Source organism: Prinia subflava, chromosome 2 (genome assembly GCF_021018805.1).
Source record: "Prinia subflava isolate CZ2003 ecotype Zambia chromosome 2, Cam_Psub_1.2, whole genome shotgun sequence".
NCBI lineage: Eukaryota > Metazoa > Chordata > Aves > Passeriformes > Cisticolidae > Prinia > Prinia subflava.
The window spans coordinates 92873403-92893252 of record NC_086248.1 but is presented as its reverse complement, the minus strand read 5'-3'; the positions used below and the strand labels follow the sequence as shown (position 1 = coordinate 92893252).

Genomic DNA, 19850 nt, shown 5'->3' with positions numbered 1-19850 from the left:
TCTCCACTGGAGGAACGCTGTGATAAAAGGCAGCACTAGACAGAACTGAGAAAAATGTTCAGTGTAAGCCTGAAAATGTTTAAAGACCAACAGTGCTAAGACAGAGCAAGGAATTGCAGTATCCTGTCCTTTGAGCATTTAGTCATCATTTCATCCTTGGGAATCTTTTATGCTCTTGTATTTGTTAAGTCAGTACAACAAGGGCCTTTGGTTCCACCTCAGCAGCGAGGAATGACTCCACCTCTCCTCCTGCCCAAAAAAAAGAAAGGAGGACCTTCTGGATCAGCTGCTCACAAACTGACAGGGAACAATGGGTTTGCTTTCCCACTAAATCTCAAACATCAAAGGCTGGGATAACTTTGGGCAGTTCCTGTAGACAGCTTTGGAAGTGAGTCATTAGAAAATGTTTGTGTTAGGAAACTAACTATGCCAACAAATATACCTCACAGTTCCCTGCCCCCTATCCCATGCTCCTACTGGCACAATTCCCATTTCTACTCAAGGGTTTAACACCACAGTGAAGAAAACCTACACCAATTTCAAACTAGGTAACAGTTAAATTTTAGAGCATATATTCTTCCAGCATCTTTCACCATGGTTGGATGGCACTGTTATTTGCTGGCTAAAAACTTGCCAGCATCCAAAAAAGCAAGAAGAAATAAATACATGGTGACATTCCACACTGAGTCATTATATGCTACAGTAATTACTGATGATTAAGAAACTAAAATAAATTTCTGTCCAACAACAATAGGGGAAAATAGTCAAGGAACATAGTATAGACTAATAAAAAATAGCAGAATAAAAAACAAAAAAATAAGACACAGACTAATAAAAAGGGGTGAAGAAAAATGTAAAACCAAAATGCTGCATTTGCCAATTTCAGCAATACCAGATGCATTGAATTCCCTTCAGCTATGTAAAAATCGATTGGTTCCAGAACAAATAACCACCAAAAGCATGTCTAGTTTAAGTTGGATATAGAAATCACAGATTTCAATGAAACACTATGTGCCTTTTATAAGAGCCAAGCATTTTTCCTGTCCTTACCCAGCAAATGAGAGGAAGATAGGGTTCTGCTTCATTTACACTAGTGCAGCTCTAGCTCAGAGAAGAACTCAGACCAAATGTTTAAGCATAATTCTCGCTCCAGCTGCTGCACTGTGAGCCCACTGTGAAAAGGCACCCAAGAGCAGACCTATCCTCCATCTCTAAAAAAGCCCTATCTGAGCCAAAAATTCAGTGACCAAATATATTAACACATGGTGCATTTCCTACCACACCAGGCTCACTGACAGACTAGCACAGAGTCTTTCAACAACCCCATGGCTGAAGTAGTGTTATTAATGGAGAAAGCAGACAATAAATACCCTCTTCAGGGCCTTGACTCCAGCTGTCCTGTTCTTCAGCGCCATGTACAGTCTCCCTAATTTCAGCCACATGGAGGCAACATTCAGCGAGTAGGAGGGATAATGTTTACTGCAAGAGAGAAAGAAATTCAGCTTCATCAACTCTGGCAGTTTCATTGCATTTTCCCAGTTCTTTCCCCCTCTCATGGGGCAAGAAGCTGCCTCTTGTTGCCCCTGCCCATTCAGCGCTCCCAGCCTCTGCCGTGACTGCCAGGAGCCCGTGCCAATTGTGTCTGGGATGGGGCCGCCTGTCAGCTGGGAATTGGACTGAAACCACCATATGCCTCTGAGCAGCTGTCAGATGGCAAGGACTTTGTGCCACTCGTTTGAATCTGGCCAGCTACAGCGAGAGCCCGCATTGTTATGAGTTTCTGAGGCACCCTGCACCCCGGCTCCGTGTGCTCCACAATGGCTGGGGGCTGGGAGCGAGGGGCCCGGGGCACACACGGCAGCCTGGGCTCGCACACGCTGCGCGGGCACGGCAGAGCCGACCCGGAATGCCAGGCTCACAGCCAGAGGAGCTGGGCAAGTCCCAGGGAAGATAAATAGTACTGAGCCCCCAGGGGGGGAATGTTGGCTCCTTCTTTGTATCACTGCTCCCTGCCAAGTGATCTGTGACTTTATGCTGGCATCTGTTCCGAAGGGAGAGCTTTTCTTGTGCTCCCCCCAGCTGGCAGGAAAGTCACGTCTCAGGACGAGAATCTGCTCGGGAGATTCACGGCAGGACCAGACACAGGCAGCGTAACTGGCTGGCTCTAACCAACGGGCTCACTGCTGCAAAACCAGAGAATCTCATCACAAACAGGATTCATGGCTCCTGCAGAGGCTGTGTGCTGCTTTGGCCCATGCAGGGCTGCAGCCTGGGCACTCTCCCACTCTCCAGCTCCAGGGCAGTGGGATCAGGGCCGTGGGGCACCCGCGGCTCCGGGCGCAGGCGCTGAGCTCGGCTCCAGCTCCCTCTGCTGCTCGGCCCCAGCCTGGGACACGGCTCTGCTCTGTGCAGCCGTGCCCACCGTGCTGCTGCAGAGAGACAGCACTGGCAGACTGCCGACAGCAGCACAGGCTTTGCCTCCATTACCTTGTACAAAATACTGGCTGCAGATGCTGTTTGAAGCCCTTCTTTAGTAAAAAATTATGGCATTTGTATGGCTGTATTAATGAATCATTACAATTTTTAAATCCTATTATTGCAGAACTAGGCAAGTTATTATTTTCCCCTTCTTACAGTGCTATAGGACAGCTGACAGGTATGTTCATAAGGCTTTACTATCAACATGATAGACTGACTGTTTTCCTCAGAAGAGAAAGTAAAACATGTTTAACCTAAAAGGAAACCAGTATTTATCCAGCTAAGCAGAACTAGCACAGCACCCAAGGTGGCACAAAATTATTTGGAGAACCCGAAGCAAGGATTTCAGAGTCAATCCTGCTGTATATTGCAGACCACATTCTGATAAATATAAGCACTGTCCTGGCAATTTAATTTAATTTCTTTTTGACTAATGGTATCATGGGTAGAATGTTTATACCACATATACTGAGAGAAGAGATCTCTGCCCAAACTTGTCTTAACTGTTCAGAGCATAATTAGAGCACTAAAAAAAACAAACCATACTCTCTCATATTTACCTGTAGGGTCTGATAATTTTTTGCCCATAACACAGCGCACCTTCCCAGTCCTGCACATAGAGACAGACACCCATGGCCTGGTACATCATATGCAACATATAAACATTACTGTCTTCAAACACTGCACCCATCTTGTCCAGGCTGAGTTCACAGATCTCCAGTAACTCACTGGGAGGTGGGAAGAAGTCAAGGAACACAATAAATCGATGGCCTCTCATTATACGACTACCTGATAATGCCTTCAGACACAAAGAGACAGAGAGAAGCTTAATTCTACTGGTCACAGTATTTCTCCTGCATGTACTTCTGAAGTCCAGCAGGCAAGATGTTTAGGACACACACCAGTGGAGTCAGGGTAAGACAAAGGATATATTTGTAGTGTTTGGCTCGCCTGAATTCCTCAATCACGTTCCTGGCATATTTGATCATGTCCTTCACTGTCTCTGCTGACGGAGGATCATTCAGCTTGCAGATTTCCAGTTTCTCTTTATCCTGAAGGAAATACAATGGACCTTACAAAGGCACGTTTTCAAGCCCTACAAATAAAAGTGCACCTGCTATACAAAATTTCTCTAATAAAAAGACACAGATGTGAACTTAAGCTCTTCAAAGAATGAAAAAACAAAGGTAGAATGTGCACCTGCAATTTTTCTCTAAAGCCTTGGCTAGAAATCCTAGGATCCCCTGGCCCTCCAGTTCATCTGCCATTGTCTACTTCCATTAAGGCCCTTTCCTTTGAAAGACTGAAGAGCTTTTTGATTTTGTGTTGCAAGCAGTTTTACATAAGAAATTTCACTGCTTCCAAGAGATCAGGTTTAAAACAAATTTAGCCTTAGTTTTAAGGCTATAACAGCTCAAATACCTTAGGCTGACTACCAAGTGATGTCCCCGTGGAAAAGGACATGATTTTAAGTAAAGAAAAGGATCCTTCAGATCTACAGACAAAACCACATTTCCATATGTTTTGTATTTCTGCTGGACAGCTCCACTTACTCTTATCTCTGTATCTAACATACCATTTCAGGAAGAGTCAGCTACAATCTAGAGACAATCTTTTGCTGCTTAAGCTTCACAGTGTTGCTAGATTTCTTTTTCTTTTATTATTTAATCTGCCAGCTACAGGGACTCTTTCCAGAACTGAAGGAGGCTGAGTGACAGGTGATTCCCAGAGTAACACATCGTTGAAAATCACAGATGAAATCCTGGCTTCATTAAACTCAGTGGCAAAATTATCAAGGTAACTGTGGGGAGAAACACAACTGATATGGTATCAACAGAACAGCCTCAAGCAACAATACTGGGTACTATTTGGAAAAAAAAAAATCACAGAAGATGACACCATTTAGGGGAAGGAGATGGTTGTCTGGTCAAGGTGGGAAGCAGCTCTTAAAAGGATGCCTGGTGAAAATGGGAGGAAAAATGATCTGGAATTTAAGGATTAGATTATGCCAGACACACTGATCTTGGCTGGAATGACAGACAAGCTACAGAGAGCTCAACTCTTGTAGGACTTCCAGTGAAGGAGGTCCAAATGGTTGCACAGGCACAGCTGTCTCGGTATCTGTTTGGTTTGGGTACCTTTTCCCTCCAAGCAGTACTTTTCTTTAAAACACCCAATACCTTGTTGTCAGGAGCATTGTCTGGTTCTTCCTTGGTCCTTTGAGGGGCACCAGCTCACATTTAATGAACATAATCCTGGCCTGCACATCCCAAGGGGCTGTGACCCAGGACCACGCTGTCCCTGAGCAGACCAGTATGGTGCTACTGTAGAAAAGACCATTCCTCAGATTCTGCTGGGTCTCTAAACCATCCAGACATGCCATACAATGTGCCCTAGAATTGACTGAAATGTCCCAACCAGGAAATGCAGCAGCACTCTATCCCAGAAATGCCCCAAGCAAGATTTACTTGCTGGCAGTTGGTAAAAAGTATGAAATTAAAAAAAAAAAAAAATCTGAGCTAAATTTGTTTGGCCAGGTAGCACAGACACAGTATAATTATCTACTTTTAACAACGTTTTCATCTTTGCTTTGTAGCTCAACTTTAAACAGGCCTCTACCAGGAAATTTCCTAATGTGTCAGGATTACAGTGGAAAGAATGAATATCAGAAAGTATTCTGGCCAGAAAAATACAACTACCTCCCCCTGTCCCCATTATAATACTTTCCAAAATGTAATTAAGCCAGACAGGATATTACATCTAAGGACAGGGGTAGGTGCCTTGACAGTCAGAAGTACATTTCACACCAATTCCATTACCTTTTCTTTCGTAGTGCACTCCCTGCAGTCACAACTAAAGAAATAACAGTCTCTCAATCGGTCATTTCTGTCTTCTGTGGGATACAGCAGGTCAATATAGCTGCTAAAAATCTACATGGTAAAAAAACCCAAACAGTTAGTGAGAAGCAGCATCACTAAACATATTTATTATACCAGTTCTGATATACGCAGTATGACAACTACAGACTCATGCAGCTTGTGGACCCCTGCAGCCACATCACCTGCCTGCTTCCTCACATTCCAAACCCCTTGGCAGCATCAGAAACTGTCACTTGTGAATGCAACCTGACAGAGAAGTGCTCCTTTGCTATTTATTATGGAATTTCCCTCAAATATTACCCTGGCTTGCACCCAGGACAGCAAGATCCAGGTGTGGATAAGGAAACTATCACAGCATAAATTTCAGGCTCCTGTCACACTACAAAGAGATGCCTACTTTTCAGAAGTAAAATAATGATTTCAGGTATCCAGCCTAGGATAAATTACAGTGGCCTGGTTTTTTGGAGGCCGGAATCTCAATTTTTTTCTTTCTGAAAACCTACAAAAATTGGGGCAACAGCAGTCACTAGTACCTTTAGAAACTTGGGACAAGACCTTTAGATCTCTGAAAAGAAGAGAGGCCCAGTGCTCCAGTTCAAGGAGAATGAATATCAGATTTACTTCAGCAGCAATATTTTAAAGCAAAGAAAACCTGCTTTTGAACATTTTAAAGGCCCTTCACATACACCATTCTTAAGTTTTCCTCTATTTCAATAGTCTTCAGAAAAGAACCCCTGCAACTAGCTTTAATGCTGTGCTTTTAAAAGGAGACCTCCCCCAAGAAACACGTCCTACGCACAGCACAGTTGATCATTCTGCAGACCAAGGAACAGCTTTAGCTCCATTTCCTCATTTATAGTTATTTGAAATGCTTTGCTCAGTCTTTATACTTAAAGTTTCTCTTTTCTTTAAAAGTAAAATAACATGTAATTTCATACAGTGCACCTTCTTAAGTGTAAGCGTGTCATCTCACACTTTCCCTCACACTCCTCCTCTCCTCCCTTCGAGATTTTCGAAGCATGTGGTATGCAAGAACCACATTTACAGCAAAAAAACCTTTAAAATGTTGCCCTGCAATGGCTACACGGAGCCTGAAGATGGAGACACAGGCTGGGAGACTGTACAGCGACCACACACAGCCAGGCCTCACGTTCAGAAAATTCTGAAGTGTCAAAAAAAGCAAATGTGCAAAACCTGTGAGGTCCTGGAGAGCTGATGCAGCTTCTAAAGCAGAATTTAACCTGAAGAAGATGCTGAGCAAGGTAAATACCCTCTACCTCTAATGAGACACCTTCCCTTAAAATGCTGAAAATGTCTGGGATTCCACAATAAAATTCTGTAGGCAGAATCAGTCCTTGTCTGTTACCACAATGCATTTGCAGTGGCTGCCAACATCACAGAAAAATCATCATTGGCAAATGGCATCAAAAGAAGTTGCTCACCTAAGTCATTCACTCTTGGCTACAGCAACTAAACTCACTGTTCTCAAGGGGGAACAGCTATAATCCACAAAAATAACCTCTCTACCTTTCTTCCAGGCTGCTATCACACACCTCAGAAAACAGAAGATGTTATCAAAAATCAAATCTGAGCTTATCAGCATTAACTTTGCCCATTAAATTAACATTTACAAATGAGCCATTGAAATTCTGTGCAAGCTCCATCCCCAGAGAGGATGTTTGGTATCTTCATTCCCTGCAGGTATTTGAACATCCTCCCCAGCTCTATTTAACATCTTTTTTTTTTTTTTAAAGCGAAGTGCAGCTCTCCTCTTTAAAACTCCCTGCCAAATTCATTATTGAATTGAGAAAGTTTCAAGGTAAACCCAGAGCCTTACTCAATTTCCCAGATTTTTATTCCTCTCTGTTCAGTTTCACTCCACCTAAAACCACAAATTTGTTCTGTGATTTCCCAGCAAATGCCACTGAGGTGATATGACCAAGTCCCATGTTTTGTGGATGCTCTGTCCAAACAGTAGTCAAAGGATTTATCTGTACCCATTTACCTTGTTTATTCTGGCTTCAATTTCAACACATTACTATTATACTGGGAACTATTACAGCAGTAATAATTTGCTTTGATCTTGGAATTTCAAAGCACCAGCCAAACATCAGTAAACTCAGCCTCATTTTACAGATGGGTAAACTGAGAGAGAGTCTGGCAGATACACAGTGAGTGCTGCAGGTGCCCTTCCCGTGTTTTAGCAAAAAATAGGGTACTGCCTCCAAAAATCCCTTCAATCCTCCACAGCCACCCTAATTTTTCCAAAGCACCATCTTGCATTTCTCTGAGAAACAAGAGATCCTTCCTTGCTGTTATTAAATTGCCATCTAACTGAAATGATCCCTGAGAAGCAGACTGAACCCTGTCAGGCTGCACGAGAACAGAGCACATTCCAACCCTGCCTTACCTCCTCTCCAGGCTCAATCTCTCTAACAGCTCTGACTTCAGCCAAGGTTCCCTTGTAAGTCACAATCACATTGGGGCAACAGCTATGGTTCATCAATGCAACGCTGGAAAAGCAGAAAAGTAAATGTTTTCCCCAACCACCACCACAAGCAACAGGCAAAATGTTAAGCACCACTTCACAAAATAAGTAAGTCTGAAAAGATTGAGTCAGTCTGTCTCTCTAAGCTGTTTTTATTCTAAGGCTTAACATGAAGGTAACCTTGGGAAAATCTGTTGTACTGTTATTTATTCTAATGATATCGAGAATGGCTGTATTAGTGAATCATTACAATTTTTAAATCCTATTATTGCAGAACTAGGCAAGTTATTATTTTCCCCTTCTTACAGTGCTATAGGACAGCTGACAGGTATGTTCATAAGGCTTTACTGTCAACATGACAGACTGACTATTTTCCTCAGAGGAGAAAGAAAAACATGTTTAACCTAAAAGGAAACAAGTAAATAGGGGAAAACAAAAGTCTTTGCTGCATTCACTGCAAGTGAAGATGGGTGTTAAAATTTTAGCTGGCTCTTATTCAAATGTAAACAACCTCCAGGTTTGAAGTGGGAGGGAGGAGATCCCTGTTATAGAAGCACATGACTTGGACAAAAATCTGGATGGATACAGAAAAGTAAACCCCCTTATTACCAAGCTTGGAGAAAGTGCAGTTCACTGCTTATCTGGGATAAAACTTGTAATTTTAATATGTTCTCTCCCAATCTAGCTAAGTAACAACTGTCTCTTCAGTATTTTTAGCTCGCAGGCGTAACTGCTAAGTAGGAAAGATCTGACTCTCATATCCTGAGCATTAACAAAGGATGGTGTTGGACACTTTTCCAGAACATCCTGGTTTAATACTCTCCTCTTCCCACAATGACTCTGATCCTGGGCATTTCAAGGCATTAACTTCCAATCTGTAGATCAGGGATATGAACTTCAGACAGACCTGTCTGAAGAAGAATAATAATCTGTGAAGCAAGGACTAGGCACTACTGCTTGTCTGCAGCACTTGGCAAAATCACATCCAGCTTTGAGTGGGCATCCCTAAGTTTCAGGTTACTTTGTCACAGATAAGCTATGAGTAATCCAAGCCTCACCAGGAAGTCAAACTAAGCCTCGGTGCTAATACCTTCATCCAGGCTGTGCAAAGATCAGGGGCAGAAAATACCCTCCTCTGCTACAATATTAGGTGGGAAAGACAGATTTAAAAAATGCAAGAAATGTTTCCTGGCCCTACAGAAACCTGTAGTCTCCTGTTTACCAACTGCAGTTAACACTTAACATCTGCAGTTTATTTGTAAAGCTAAGAAGCTTGTACATACTTTTTTTCCACTGTCATAGCAAGGAGGCTCAAAGAAGCTATGAAAGGGATTTACTATTTGCCAAGGAACAAAGGTAGAAGGGATATTGTTCAGAGAGCATCAGGGAAAGGATTATACCCAGCCAAAACAGGAAGTTGTGAACAGAGCAAGTCACCTGCAGTCCTTTTCATTTGGCTTTAATCATTACTTGATGCCCCTGACCAGAACCTGCTACCCAAGTGTTTTTTACCAACCTGAATATAGTTCACAATCTGAGTTTCAAAATAAATTACATGTGCAATTTTACCGAAATTACTGGGTTTTTAAGAAAAACTGCTGCAAATAATTTGCCACATTTTATTAGCCACTTCAAGATATTTAAAACAAGATAAATTAATTCTTTTGGTAGATATCTACTTCCTTTGTTTTTAAATAGGATAATTTTATCTTCTAAAATATGAAAATCAACCTACTCAGGAAATATAGCTGATCCCAAATGAGAGAGTTCTTCATCTTCAATTGTGAAGCCATTACAGTTAACCTAAGGAAAAAGAGAAAGGTGCTGGGTCAGCTTCTGGTCAGCTGAGTACTCCCCGTGTACTCACATGTCACATTCTCATACATCAACCACAACTGCAGAAATTTGCTCACAGTTTTCCATCCACCTCTCCAGGATTCACAGGGAGCTCCATGACATCTCGACAAGCAAAGTGAGGACAAAGTCCCACTCCAAAGGAATGCACAGGACACTAAAGAACTGACAGCCCAACACTTGCACCTGCTCAGGACACGTCCAGTTAATTGCTCCTTGGAGGGCCAACCAGGAGAAGTGGAGCACACCAAACCTCGTCCCGACATGGGGCAAAGAGACTTCACTGGGCCATGACAAGGAAAGGGCCAAGGCAGAACTACACATGCAAGGAGCAATGTGGGAATGAAGGGCAGCAAAGTCAGCCAGGCTGGGGCAGTGCAGAGCTTTGATGCAGCATATGTCACCAAGACCTGCCACAATGGCACCTGTCATCAAAGACTGCACATATCAGCTACAGCTAAAGCACATGAGAAAGCAACAAAAGCACTGAGAAAGACTTGAACCTCATAAAGACATAGAATAGGAGGGGACAGAAAAAGGACAGAGTATGAGAGGAAGTGTATCCCTAATTTAAACAGACATAGGATCAAAAGAACTTGTTCACAAAACTCTCTTACAGAATAGATTCAAGCAGGTTTTGAAACCTTCTCACTTTTGTTCTCATCCAAGTCAAAGGAATCTTACAGAAGTTTCAGCTTTTTTCATGTGGTTTGTATGACTTTAAGTGCCAAAATGCACCTCAGTCAAGTACTTTATTCCACTTCCACTTCAAATCACACACATACCAACACAAAGAGAACCCTCTCTACACTCACCATTATCTCCCTACAAACATGAGAAAAGCACCAGTAACACACTAACACAACTACTCACTAAAACAACATAGCCAAGTCCAGTTAAAGCTAGAAAGGGCACAGGAACAGTCAATCAAGTATAGTGCAGTATTTGTTCTGAAAAGGGTAAGAGCTGACAACAAGCACTACCAACAATAATCACAGAACCATTGAATGGTTTGGGTTGGAAGGGACTGTAAAGATTGAGTTCCAAGCTCTTGTTTTTTCTCCAATCCCCTGAGGCAGGGACACCTTCCAGCAGACCAGGTTGCTCACCAAGCAAAGTGATAAGCCCCAAAAGCTGGAATGTAGCCTCAACTGGCTTCTAAAAGTACCCAAAGACCCAAAGCCACTCCTCAGGTATGAACTGCTCAGGGTGAGTTCACAACTAAGGCAAGTATCCTGATTCACTCATCAGTATCTCAGCTATCTTTGCTTGATCTTTATCCTGTTATTTTTAGCCATATAGCAACCAAAGGTTCCCAGTCTCTCAAGATGGGCATGCAACTGGCCAATTCAAGAGCATACCTGAAACAAAACCAAAATTTAATTAGTGAAGGCAAAAACAATAGAAGGGAAAGATAATATCAACAGCAAGTAAGAACATAAGGCTACAAAGGCTGACAAAGAACAGCTTGATGGTTCTGAATCACAGGGAAATATTTAAAAATATGTAGTGAGTTATCATCAACTCCCCTCCACTAAAGCCAGAGACAACACTCTTCATGAAAGCATCATATCAGAAATGACACAAGAAGAGGGATTAGAAGGGATGAGATATCACTGGTTTCACCAGATGAATGCATGACTAAAAAGAGGCAAAGTGGAGGGAGTAAAGAGACAATAGCAGTAAAACTGGAGTTCAAGGCTGTTCCCAATGGTGAAAAGAGAATGTGAAAGGGGGGCATGAAATCCAAGGTCTTCAAGGAAAGGGTGAGATGCTGGAACTTGAGGCAGGAGAGAAACTGTTGGAAGAGTATGACAAGGTGAGACTGAGAAAGAAAAGCTCCAGCCTCAAGAGCTATATTCCATGGGGACAAAAGACAGTAGAATGATGCCAACAGCTTGAAAAGAGAGCACTGAAAGGCAAGGACTTTGGACAAAAGAACTCTATTCCACTCAAAAGGACCACTTGCACTTTGGCTGTGTAAGGAAGAGCATCAGGCAAAGTTCACTAAAGCAGTGAGAAGGAGCCAGAGACGCTCAAGTCCTAACTGACTGCCCTGAACCACAGGGAGAAACAATGGGGAATGGAGGAGCAAAATACACCACATGAGGCCAGAGTAAGTGTTGAAGAAAAACAAAGGAGCAGCAGCATATCCATACTACTGGTTTTAGGTCAAGTTAACTAATTATTAGAAAACATGTTTGTACAGCTCAAGTACAAGCATCCCTCCCTTTCTTCTGGAAAGACTTATCCTGGGACTAATACCTCCGAAGGTTGCATCTTGTAAAACACTTCTGACAAGCATCCAGATGACTTCTAGAGATTTTAGTTCAAAAAATTCTGATGTCCACAGTGGCAGAGAGTTACCCGATGATCAAGATGAGCTTAAGGTAACACCTACAGGTGACATCCACAGAGAAGACTGGATGGAATGTGAGATCTGGGAGTCAGCAGCTCACAGAAGTCAGTTAAAGTACTACAATCTGGTGGAGCTGTTCTTGGACAGGACACGAAACAAAAGTCATTATAGCCAAAATAATGAAATCTTTGGGGAATTCTGCCTACATTCTAACAAAAATATTCAGAAATACCACAAGAAACTGGTTGCACTAACAGCTTCAAAGTATCCCTCTGACCAATATAAAGTCTTAAAAAAAAAAAACCCCAAAAAACAAAACAGAACAAAAACCACCAAACCACCTCATCATTGAAAGGAAATGTGAAATTAGAAACAACACAAGGGATGATAAGCAGATGCTAAACATCCTAAAGAATCATTCCCCTACAGAATAAGAGTACCTCTGTATTAATGAAATAGTAACTGTGCCTCCTTATTGTTAGATGCCCAGCTCTACCAAATAGGATATTTCCATCTCAGCTTTCATCACAGAAGTCAATATTTGCCCCCATCTCAAGATTATTTTACTCAGAAACTTAAGTACAAAACTAGCTGATATTGAAGCAAAAAAGAATAAAATGATCTTTCAGTATTCCACCAATGTATTATTCCATCCACTACAATACATTCAATTCAGATGCATATGAAAAGTAGGTGAGAAAAAAGAAGTGACATATCAGAAGTTATCTAACAAGACATCCTGTCTTTCCTTCATCTCTCCAGATGGCCAAACCACCTGACTACATTTAAAAGCCACACACCAGATAAAAGTTTTAGACTGCGCTTTCTGCTGCTCTTTCTACGTCTCTGAAGTTTACTCCCTGTGAAGGTCAAACACAATGATGACCTGACCAGCAAGGATTTCTGCAAGTCTGAAGCCTGAATGAAGGGTTTGCCTCTGCGGGGTCTCAGGCCAGCAGCCTTCCATGTTAGTTCAACAACAGCCACACTGTGTTGTGCCCACAAGAAGCTTAATTTTGACAGGGTTTATTAAAGGTTGTTTCTCCTTTTCCTCAGTGGCAAAGTGTGCAGACAAGAGTCTCTCCCCTCAGGATGGAAGTGGGGCACATCCAGCCACTACTGCTCAATGAAGCAGATCTCCATCAAGTACAGTCACCTGTCCCTGAGATAAGCAAAGAGCTATCCTTTCCATTGCCATTAACATTCTCCCCATTTCAGAAAAACTCAGCTCCTACAGCACCATCCACCTAAGCAGGCTGTGTTCTAGCCAACTTACTTGTGCAAAGAGAACTACAAGGGCAGCATTGTCAGGGTAGTCCAAGTGCTTTGAGTAAAAGTGATGAAGAGCAGCAATGTCGTTCTGAATCAGCTCTCTCTTTTCATTGTCTAGTTTGTCAAGGTCTGTGGACAAAAAATACATTCCATTTCAGTAACAGGAAAACCCCTCCAGGCAGACTCAAGTTAGAAGAGGCCCAGACTTTCACAGAAAGCCCTGAAGGACAAGCCACTTGGAAGTACTGCAAGAAGTGCCTGCTCTTCCACAAACATAGCATTGCCTCTGCTAAAGCCACACGTGCGCTACAGGAACACAGAATCACTAGGTCAGAAGAGACCTTCAGGTTCATCGAGTCCAGCCCATGCCCAACATGAAGGATTAAAAAGCATTTTCTGACATCTTTAGGTTAGAAGATAATTGGACACAGACTTTACTTTCTTGGGAGAAGGGTTGTAGTCTTTAAAGTGCATTTATTAACTCTAGCAGCCAGCCCAGCCAGCCCTGGCACTCTGGAAGCCCATCAGCTGGGGATAGCTGTTCTCAGCTGTCTGACACCACCTCACCAGCCACAACGTCCCACCTGCCATGGTGTGAACTCACACGAACCATCACATAGCTGAAAGGATGCTTTATGTAATGAAACTTCCTCATACAGACCTATTCCTACCAGCACAATCCAGCCCAAACTGCTGCTAAGGCACTATCCCTGCTGCTTTCAAAAGACGTGGTCTTCCCTAGCACAGAAGTCCAAACTATTTGTGGCCACACGTGACAGGGATCTAGCAACAACTCTGGGGCTGGTTACAAGGGTTCCCTTTGCAGCAAGAGGAGGATAATGTGAGGGTACCCAGGAATGCAATCCATCTGACAGACTGCAGTATCTGCTTCAGGAGGCAGCAAACAGTGCCTGCCCACATCTCCATGGGCTGGGGGTGACCACCAACAGAGATGTGCTTAGGCTACAGACATCTATCAATAGGAGACAGCAGGAACATCAGTGGAAATGTCCTGGCACATCTGCCAACTGTATTCCATTATGGGTTTCTTCAGAGATTTACTCTCAGGCCCATGACAAGTTCTAGCCAAAACCATGGCCACTGAACCTTTTCCTACCTGGGCAATGCAGAGTAAGCCCGATGATCAACCATATACTACTCCTGGTCCCCTCTCTCTCCCTTCAAGAGCAAAGTGGAAGACTTTTCCTAGTCCACTCACTCACAGTGGTAGTGTTCCTAGTTCTCTCCTGCTCTCTCCAACTCAAAAAAATAGTGGAGAGAAAAGGCTGCACAATAGTGGAAGAATGAGGAAATTACTTGGAAGAGCAGATGTGAATGATGGGGGAGTCACAAAAAACACTGAGGAAAATGAAATGGGACCATTTGATGAGATTTAAGACAAACCAGGAATAAGAAATTCTGAGCTTCTAACTGACAACCAGGTGCCTTTTCCTGTCCTGTATATGGTATTGCAAAGCACAAGACAACTGATAAAGCTAAGCACTGAGGTGAGTGAAAAAGGCAGCAGAAACAGGGATGCCTACTAACAAAACAAAGGCTTCTAGAGGACAAGCGCGACACTGCAACAAAAAAAACATTTCAACCTTTTATCTCCCAAATTAATAAATTATTGAAGACAAGCTGGAATGCAGAAGGATACACAGAAATTATTTCAGCACTTACCCATTCGCCTCAACCTCTATCCTGCCAACCTACCTGTAGAACTATCCTTGCCCTAGGCAAAGTGAAATATTGACATTTTCCCCCTCATTCCCCCAGCTGTCCCAAAAGCAATGACAGGAGTTTTTGCTCAGGAAGCAAATAAGACTACTGTGCCTGGTTACTCTGCTGCTTCAAGTCCTAGCAATGAGTACATTTTTTCAGCATTTTGTAAAAGGTTTTGGAAGCCATCAGAGTGAGTGATGTGAATATATAACCCATTGCCTCTGTGTATATTATGCTCAGCACCAAGAAAGAAAACAACAGACTGGTGAAAACTGTGCCAGGATGGTCACTAATGGTCAGTTTCTAACTCAGCCTTACTGGATGTAAACAGCAGCTTTCCAGTTAAAAGCAAGCCATTGCCTTATCTCCTTCTTTGGATTATTTTAGAGCATTTAGGACATGGAATCATATATAACATGTCAGATTTGACTGGCAGTGACAGATACTGAAGCATAGTCCAGAGGGTTCTGCAATTAGCCCCTTAGTCACTGTCACCATCAAGCAACTGTGCTGTCTCTGATTTTATGCCTCCTGGTAACAAATACCAGCTATTTTAATTTTACAACATTACAATTCTCAAAAGACACTAGAATACCAGAGAAGGAAGAGATGGATGTATGCTACATAATTAACTCTGTCTAGGTTTTCACCCTCGTTTCACAGCTCCCACAAACAGCCAAGAAAAAAAAAAAGAAAGAAAAGCACTGCATTTTCAAAAAAATGAGGAACCACAATTTTCTTTGTTTACTCCTTTCCTTCAGTAGGAGTGGGATGTTTTGAAAGGTGTTGATGGAGGGGAGCCATGGCAAAACAAATTATTTATATAGTTAAGTCCAAACCTTTGTTTACCTGCAAGCCTTTTTTACTTACGTGATTCAAACTCTTTTACAGCAAGAAGCTTCTCTGACTGTGTTCTTTCAGGGTGAGTTTTCTAACAAGGGGAAAAAGAAAAGATTTTCTTATGTTTCACTTTGTTTTGTGTACTCATTCAGAATCTGGGAACTCCTATCTGTAACACAAACTCAAATTTACAGTCTATGGAATTTATAAGAGTTGATGAACAGCAATGAGTTAAACTGACTGCCCTAAGTAAAGGCATAGAAATATTCTCACCACACCAAATTAGGCAGCCAAAGATGAACTCCTATCAAATTTATATACATAAAGCGAACAGTACTTTAAATATGTCATTTGCTTTGTTCTAGACACCCAGAAAGCTGCTAACAATAGCAAGCAGGCAGAAGACAGGCTTTGCTTTGAGGAAAGTGAATAAACTGACTGTTGACAGAGTTCAAAAGCAATGCTCCACTGTTGGCCTAAGGCCACTTCTTTGTAATCTTGGCCATTAAATATGGCTTTGCAGGTGGCCCAGCAGCTGAGGTTCAGGGACTGTGGTTTGCATATTTAGCTTTTATATGACATGTAGGGTTCTCCCCCCTCCCTGTAAGCAATAAAAGCAGAAATTTACTCCAACGACTTCTTGTCATTAAACATTCGATTTTGTTTGTAGATCACCACCAAAACGAGCTTCAATTAAGTCACATGCATGTAGATTCACACACACATCTACACACACAGCAAGGATGCAGCTACCTTCCCAGAAGGCCACCAAAATCCTCCCTACATACAGTGTCCAGGTTGCCCTTGTCACATAAGCAGACCTCAATCACGAAAATATGCTTCAAAGAGGATTTGTTTTTGCAGAGAGAGTTTAGAGCTCTACAAAGATACACAGCACAATAACCTTGAAACTCATGAATCCCATCCCCTCCCTGTAAGCATTTGTGTGATTCTCAGTATCCATACAGTTAAAGAATACCGAAATGGAAGCTGACATTACAACCTTCTTTCCTTACTCATGATATTCTTTTTCTCCAAAGACTGAGGGTTTGAGATTTCTCTCCCAAACTCTGGTTTTCACCACCTAACTCATAATCATAAATGTTTATACCTGAATACCTCAGAGGTGTTTTTGACACAAATGTACTGGGAGTTATATGCTACACAATGCTATGAAGCTGTAACTGAAAAATATAACAGGCAACTGCTTCATAAAGGTATCAGTGCCTGCAGCCAGGTAACTCTAGAAGCATTCCTTGGAATTTAAGCCCAAATATCAACTCTTATTCTTCTTTTTCTTCATCAGTGTGGCCTTGGTGCTTGCCCACATGTATAACCAAGACCTCAAATCTACCAGAACAGAGGCTGAAACACGAATGCGAAACTGTCAGTAAACATTTCCACGCTCTGTTCAGCAGTACCTTGGCCATAGGTTACAGCTGAAGACCTCACTAGCCTTTTGCTAGCTTCCTGCTAAAGTCTCCAGCTAGACTATGCTGGCCCTGACCCTGCTGCAGTGGTCTGATGGTCAGTTCATTCAGCTGCTGCAGCTCTGTGTTACACCTGTCTGTCCACAGGAAACTTCTGTGTGTGTGTGTGTGTGTGCCTTGCAGGGACAGTTACTGTCGGTCAATTCTCATTTTCCTGCCTTCCCTGGCAGCTGGAGCAGCAGCAAACCTCCCAAGCCTTGCCTTCTGCTCACCTGTTTGGCAAGGATCCTTGCTGTTAGCCTCACAGTCTCTGAGGGTTGCCAGTTCTGCCCAAAAGTGCACATGGAGGCACATTCCAGCTTGTGCATTGGCCAGTCTTCCTTCTGAAAACACAGCAAAATAATAATAATTAAAAAAAAAAAAAAGTGTCATGGAGATAAAACTTCTGGAAAAGAGGATGAAGCAAGTCCTGCCAGATCCCAGAGGTCAAGTGAAATGTGTTTCCTTTAAAAAATAAGGTGGTGCTCACTAAATCTGAACAAAACCTTGAGTCACATTTAAAGGGTACAGCTATCCTGCTTTATTCAAACAAATTCACAAGGGATGAGCTGAGGTCAGAACATCTTCATTTACTCAATGGAAAAAAGTATGAAATGACAAAGAAGCAAACAGACAACATGATTTATAAATCACCAGTTCTTATCGTTCAGATCAAGCATGTGAGGAGGCAGTAGGTCTGAGCTTGATGATTTTATTGGGTTCATTTCCATTTAATACCTTGGCCCCTCATTATGAGGTGACCCTGGTGTAATCAGGAGTAATGTGTCTGAAGTCAATGGATTCACAATCCCTAAGAATCATTTGACTATAAGGTCAAACTCAAACATTCTGATGGAATTATCAGATTTTTTTCCTTAAATATTGAGTCAAAGTACAGCTAGACAATGAAAACACACTAATACAGACAAACATTTTAGTTAAATGTATAGAATATAGTTTAGTTAATGTAAAGCGTATTTCTAGCTCAACAGTCAGTAACAAACAGGGGTGATTGCAAAAGGCACTCACTGACTTTTGTCACTCTACAAAGTGTACCAAGGCCATAGAATCTTCCATATAGCACAGAATCACATATTAATAATTTGCACTAGCACAGGCTGTCCTCAGACTGCATCAAACTTCATTTTATTAATTCATTTAAACATGGAAATATTCAAGCAATGCAGTTATTTATTGTTGTATCTCATCCCAAACACACATTTATAGCACTGTGTTAGAACAGACCTATAGTGTTCTGTCTGCATAGGGAGCATCAAATGTTTTCATACCAGATTCGAACTGGTGGAAAATACTTAGCCAAGATAAAAACTCACAACAAATCCCACAACTCTGTAAGTGAAAACTTGGAAACCTTTCAATACTTTCCAGAATGTTCTTAAATCCCATTACTGTGACTCACTCAGTATGGCAGACCCTGTGTTGGCCCCCTCACCCCCAATTTTTAACAATAATTTTAAAACCCCATCGATACAGCCCATCACAGTGACTGAGTGGCACAGGAGGAATGATTTCCCTCAGGTGCCTAACCACGAAAGGCAGGAGCCATTTGAAACACCAGGAGACACACAGGGGCTGTCTGAAGCATCTACAGAGGACTGGTAGATCTGCTGCACGTGTACAGGGAGGTGGATTTACAGGTTTTGCAGATCAAAACAAAAGCTGCGATTACTAATTTCAGTGTTATTGCACCAAAATTTTTCCATTGAAAACAGTTATTTTAGCTGTCTCGGGACAGCTTTTAGGGGTTATTTTATTAGGAAAAGAAAGGTTAACACCTGCCCCAGCCTTGGGTAGGATTTGAAGCAGTGCAACACTGCAAGGGTATTCAACCCCTCACAATGTCAACTTTGCTGTCCTCGATACCTCAGTATGGTACTTCCAAAAAAACCTACATACAGGCTGCTTGAACTAAGCTCCGGTGTAAATATTCTAAGAGGATGTGGCAATACAGACCAGAACCAAAATAGTATATTACACTGTAATCATGTCATGTGAAATTACACTCTCGACTCCTACAGCTGTCACACTACAAAATGCATCCCCAGAGAGACCCATTTCCTACGTATGCCCCAAAACCTTTTCTGGAAAATTCCTGACAGTCTTTGCTTAGGAATCTACAGGCTAAAGGCTAAAAAGAGGCAGAGGGAAATCTCGTCTCTCACCTCTTCTTGCTTACCCAGGACACCCATTAATATTAGCATGATTGTTCAAAAAGTGAAGGCACTGAACCTCAAGCTTTGCAGAACCCTCATCCATACACACCCATTAAATAAACAGGAGAAATTACCCGATAAAACAAAAAATCAAAATGCAAAATCACGTGCCTGTCTCAAAGCAGTGTTTTTTCAAAAAACTCCATTTGCCCCTTTATTCTTTACACATCGTTAATTAAAATCTTTCCCCAGGCAGAATCATACTGAGTTATATGAACTGGTAGGGAGGCTAAAGGGACAAGATACGGCTGA

At 42.2% G+C, this 19850-nt stretch overlaps 1 protein-coding gene across 2 annotated transcripts in view; it reads right to left on the bottom strand.

The window, feature by feature from the left end:
- Window positions 1-19850, bottom strand: part of SMYD2 (SET and MYND domain containing 2) — a 36555-nt gene that overhangs the window by 9177 nt on the left and 7528 nt on the right. For both annotated transcript variants that reach the window (XR_010079428.1, XM_063391032.1), the window contains exons 3-11: window positions 17598-17708; window positions 15926-15986; window positions 13335-13459; window positions 9581-9648; window positions 7768-7870; window positions 5298-5408; window positions 3410-3530; window positions 3039-3213; window positions 1371-1479 (exon numbers count right to left, since the gene is read on the bottom strand). Coding sequence is in view for 1 of the 2 variants with exons in the window: in XM_063391032.1 (XP_063247102.1) it covers window positions 1371-1479; window positions 3039-3213; window positions 3410-3530; window positions 5298-5408; window positions 7768-7870; window positions 9581-9648; window positions 13335-13459; window positions 15926-15986; window positions 17598-17708 (984 nt within the window). In the remaining variant the exon portion in view is untranslated. The remainder of the gene's footprint in view (window positions 1-1370; window positions 1480-3038; window positions 3214-3409; window positions 3531-5297; window positions 5409-7767; window positions 7871-9580; window positions 9649-13334; window positions 13460-15925; window positions 15987-17597; window positions 17709-19850) is intronic.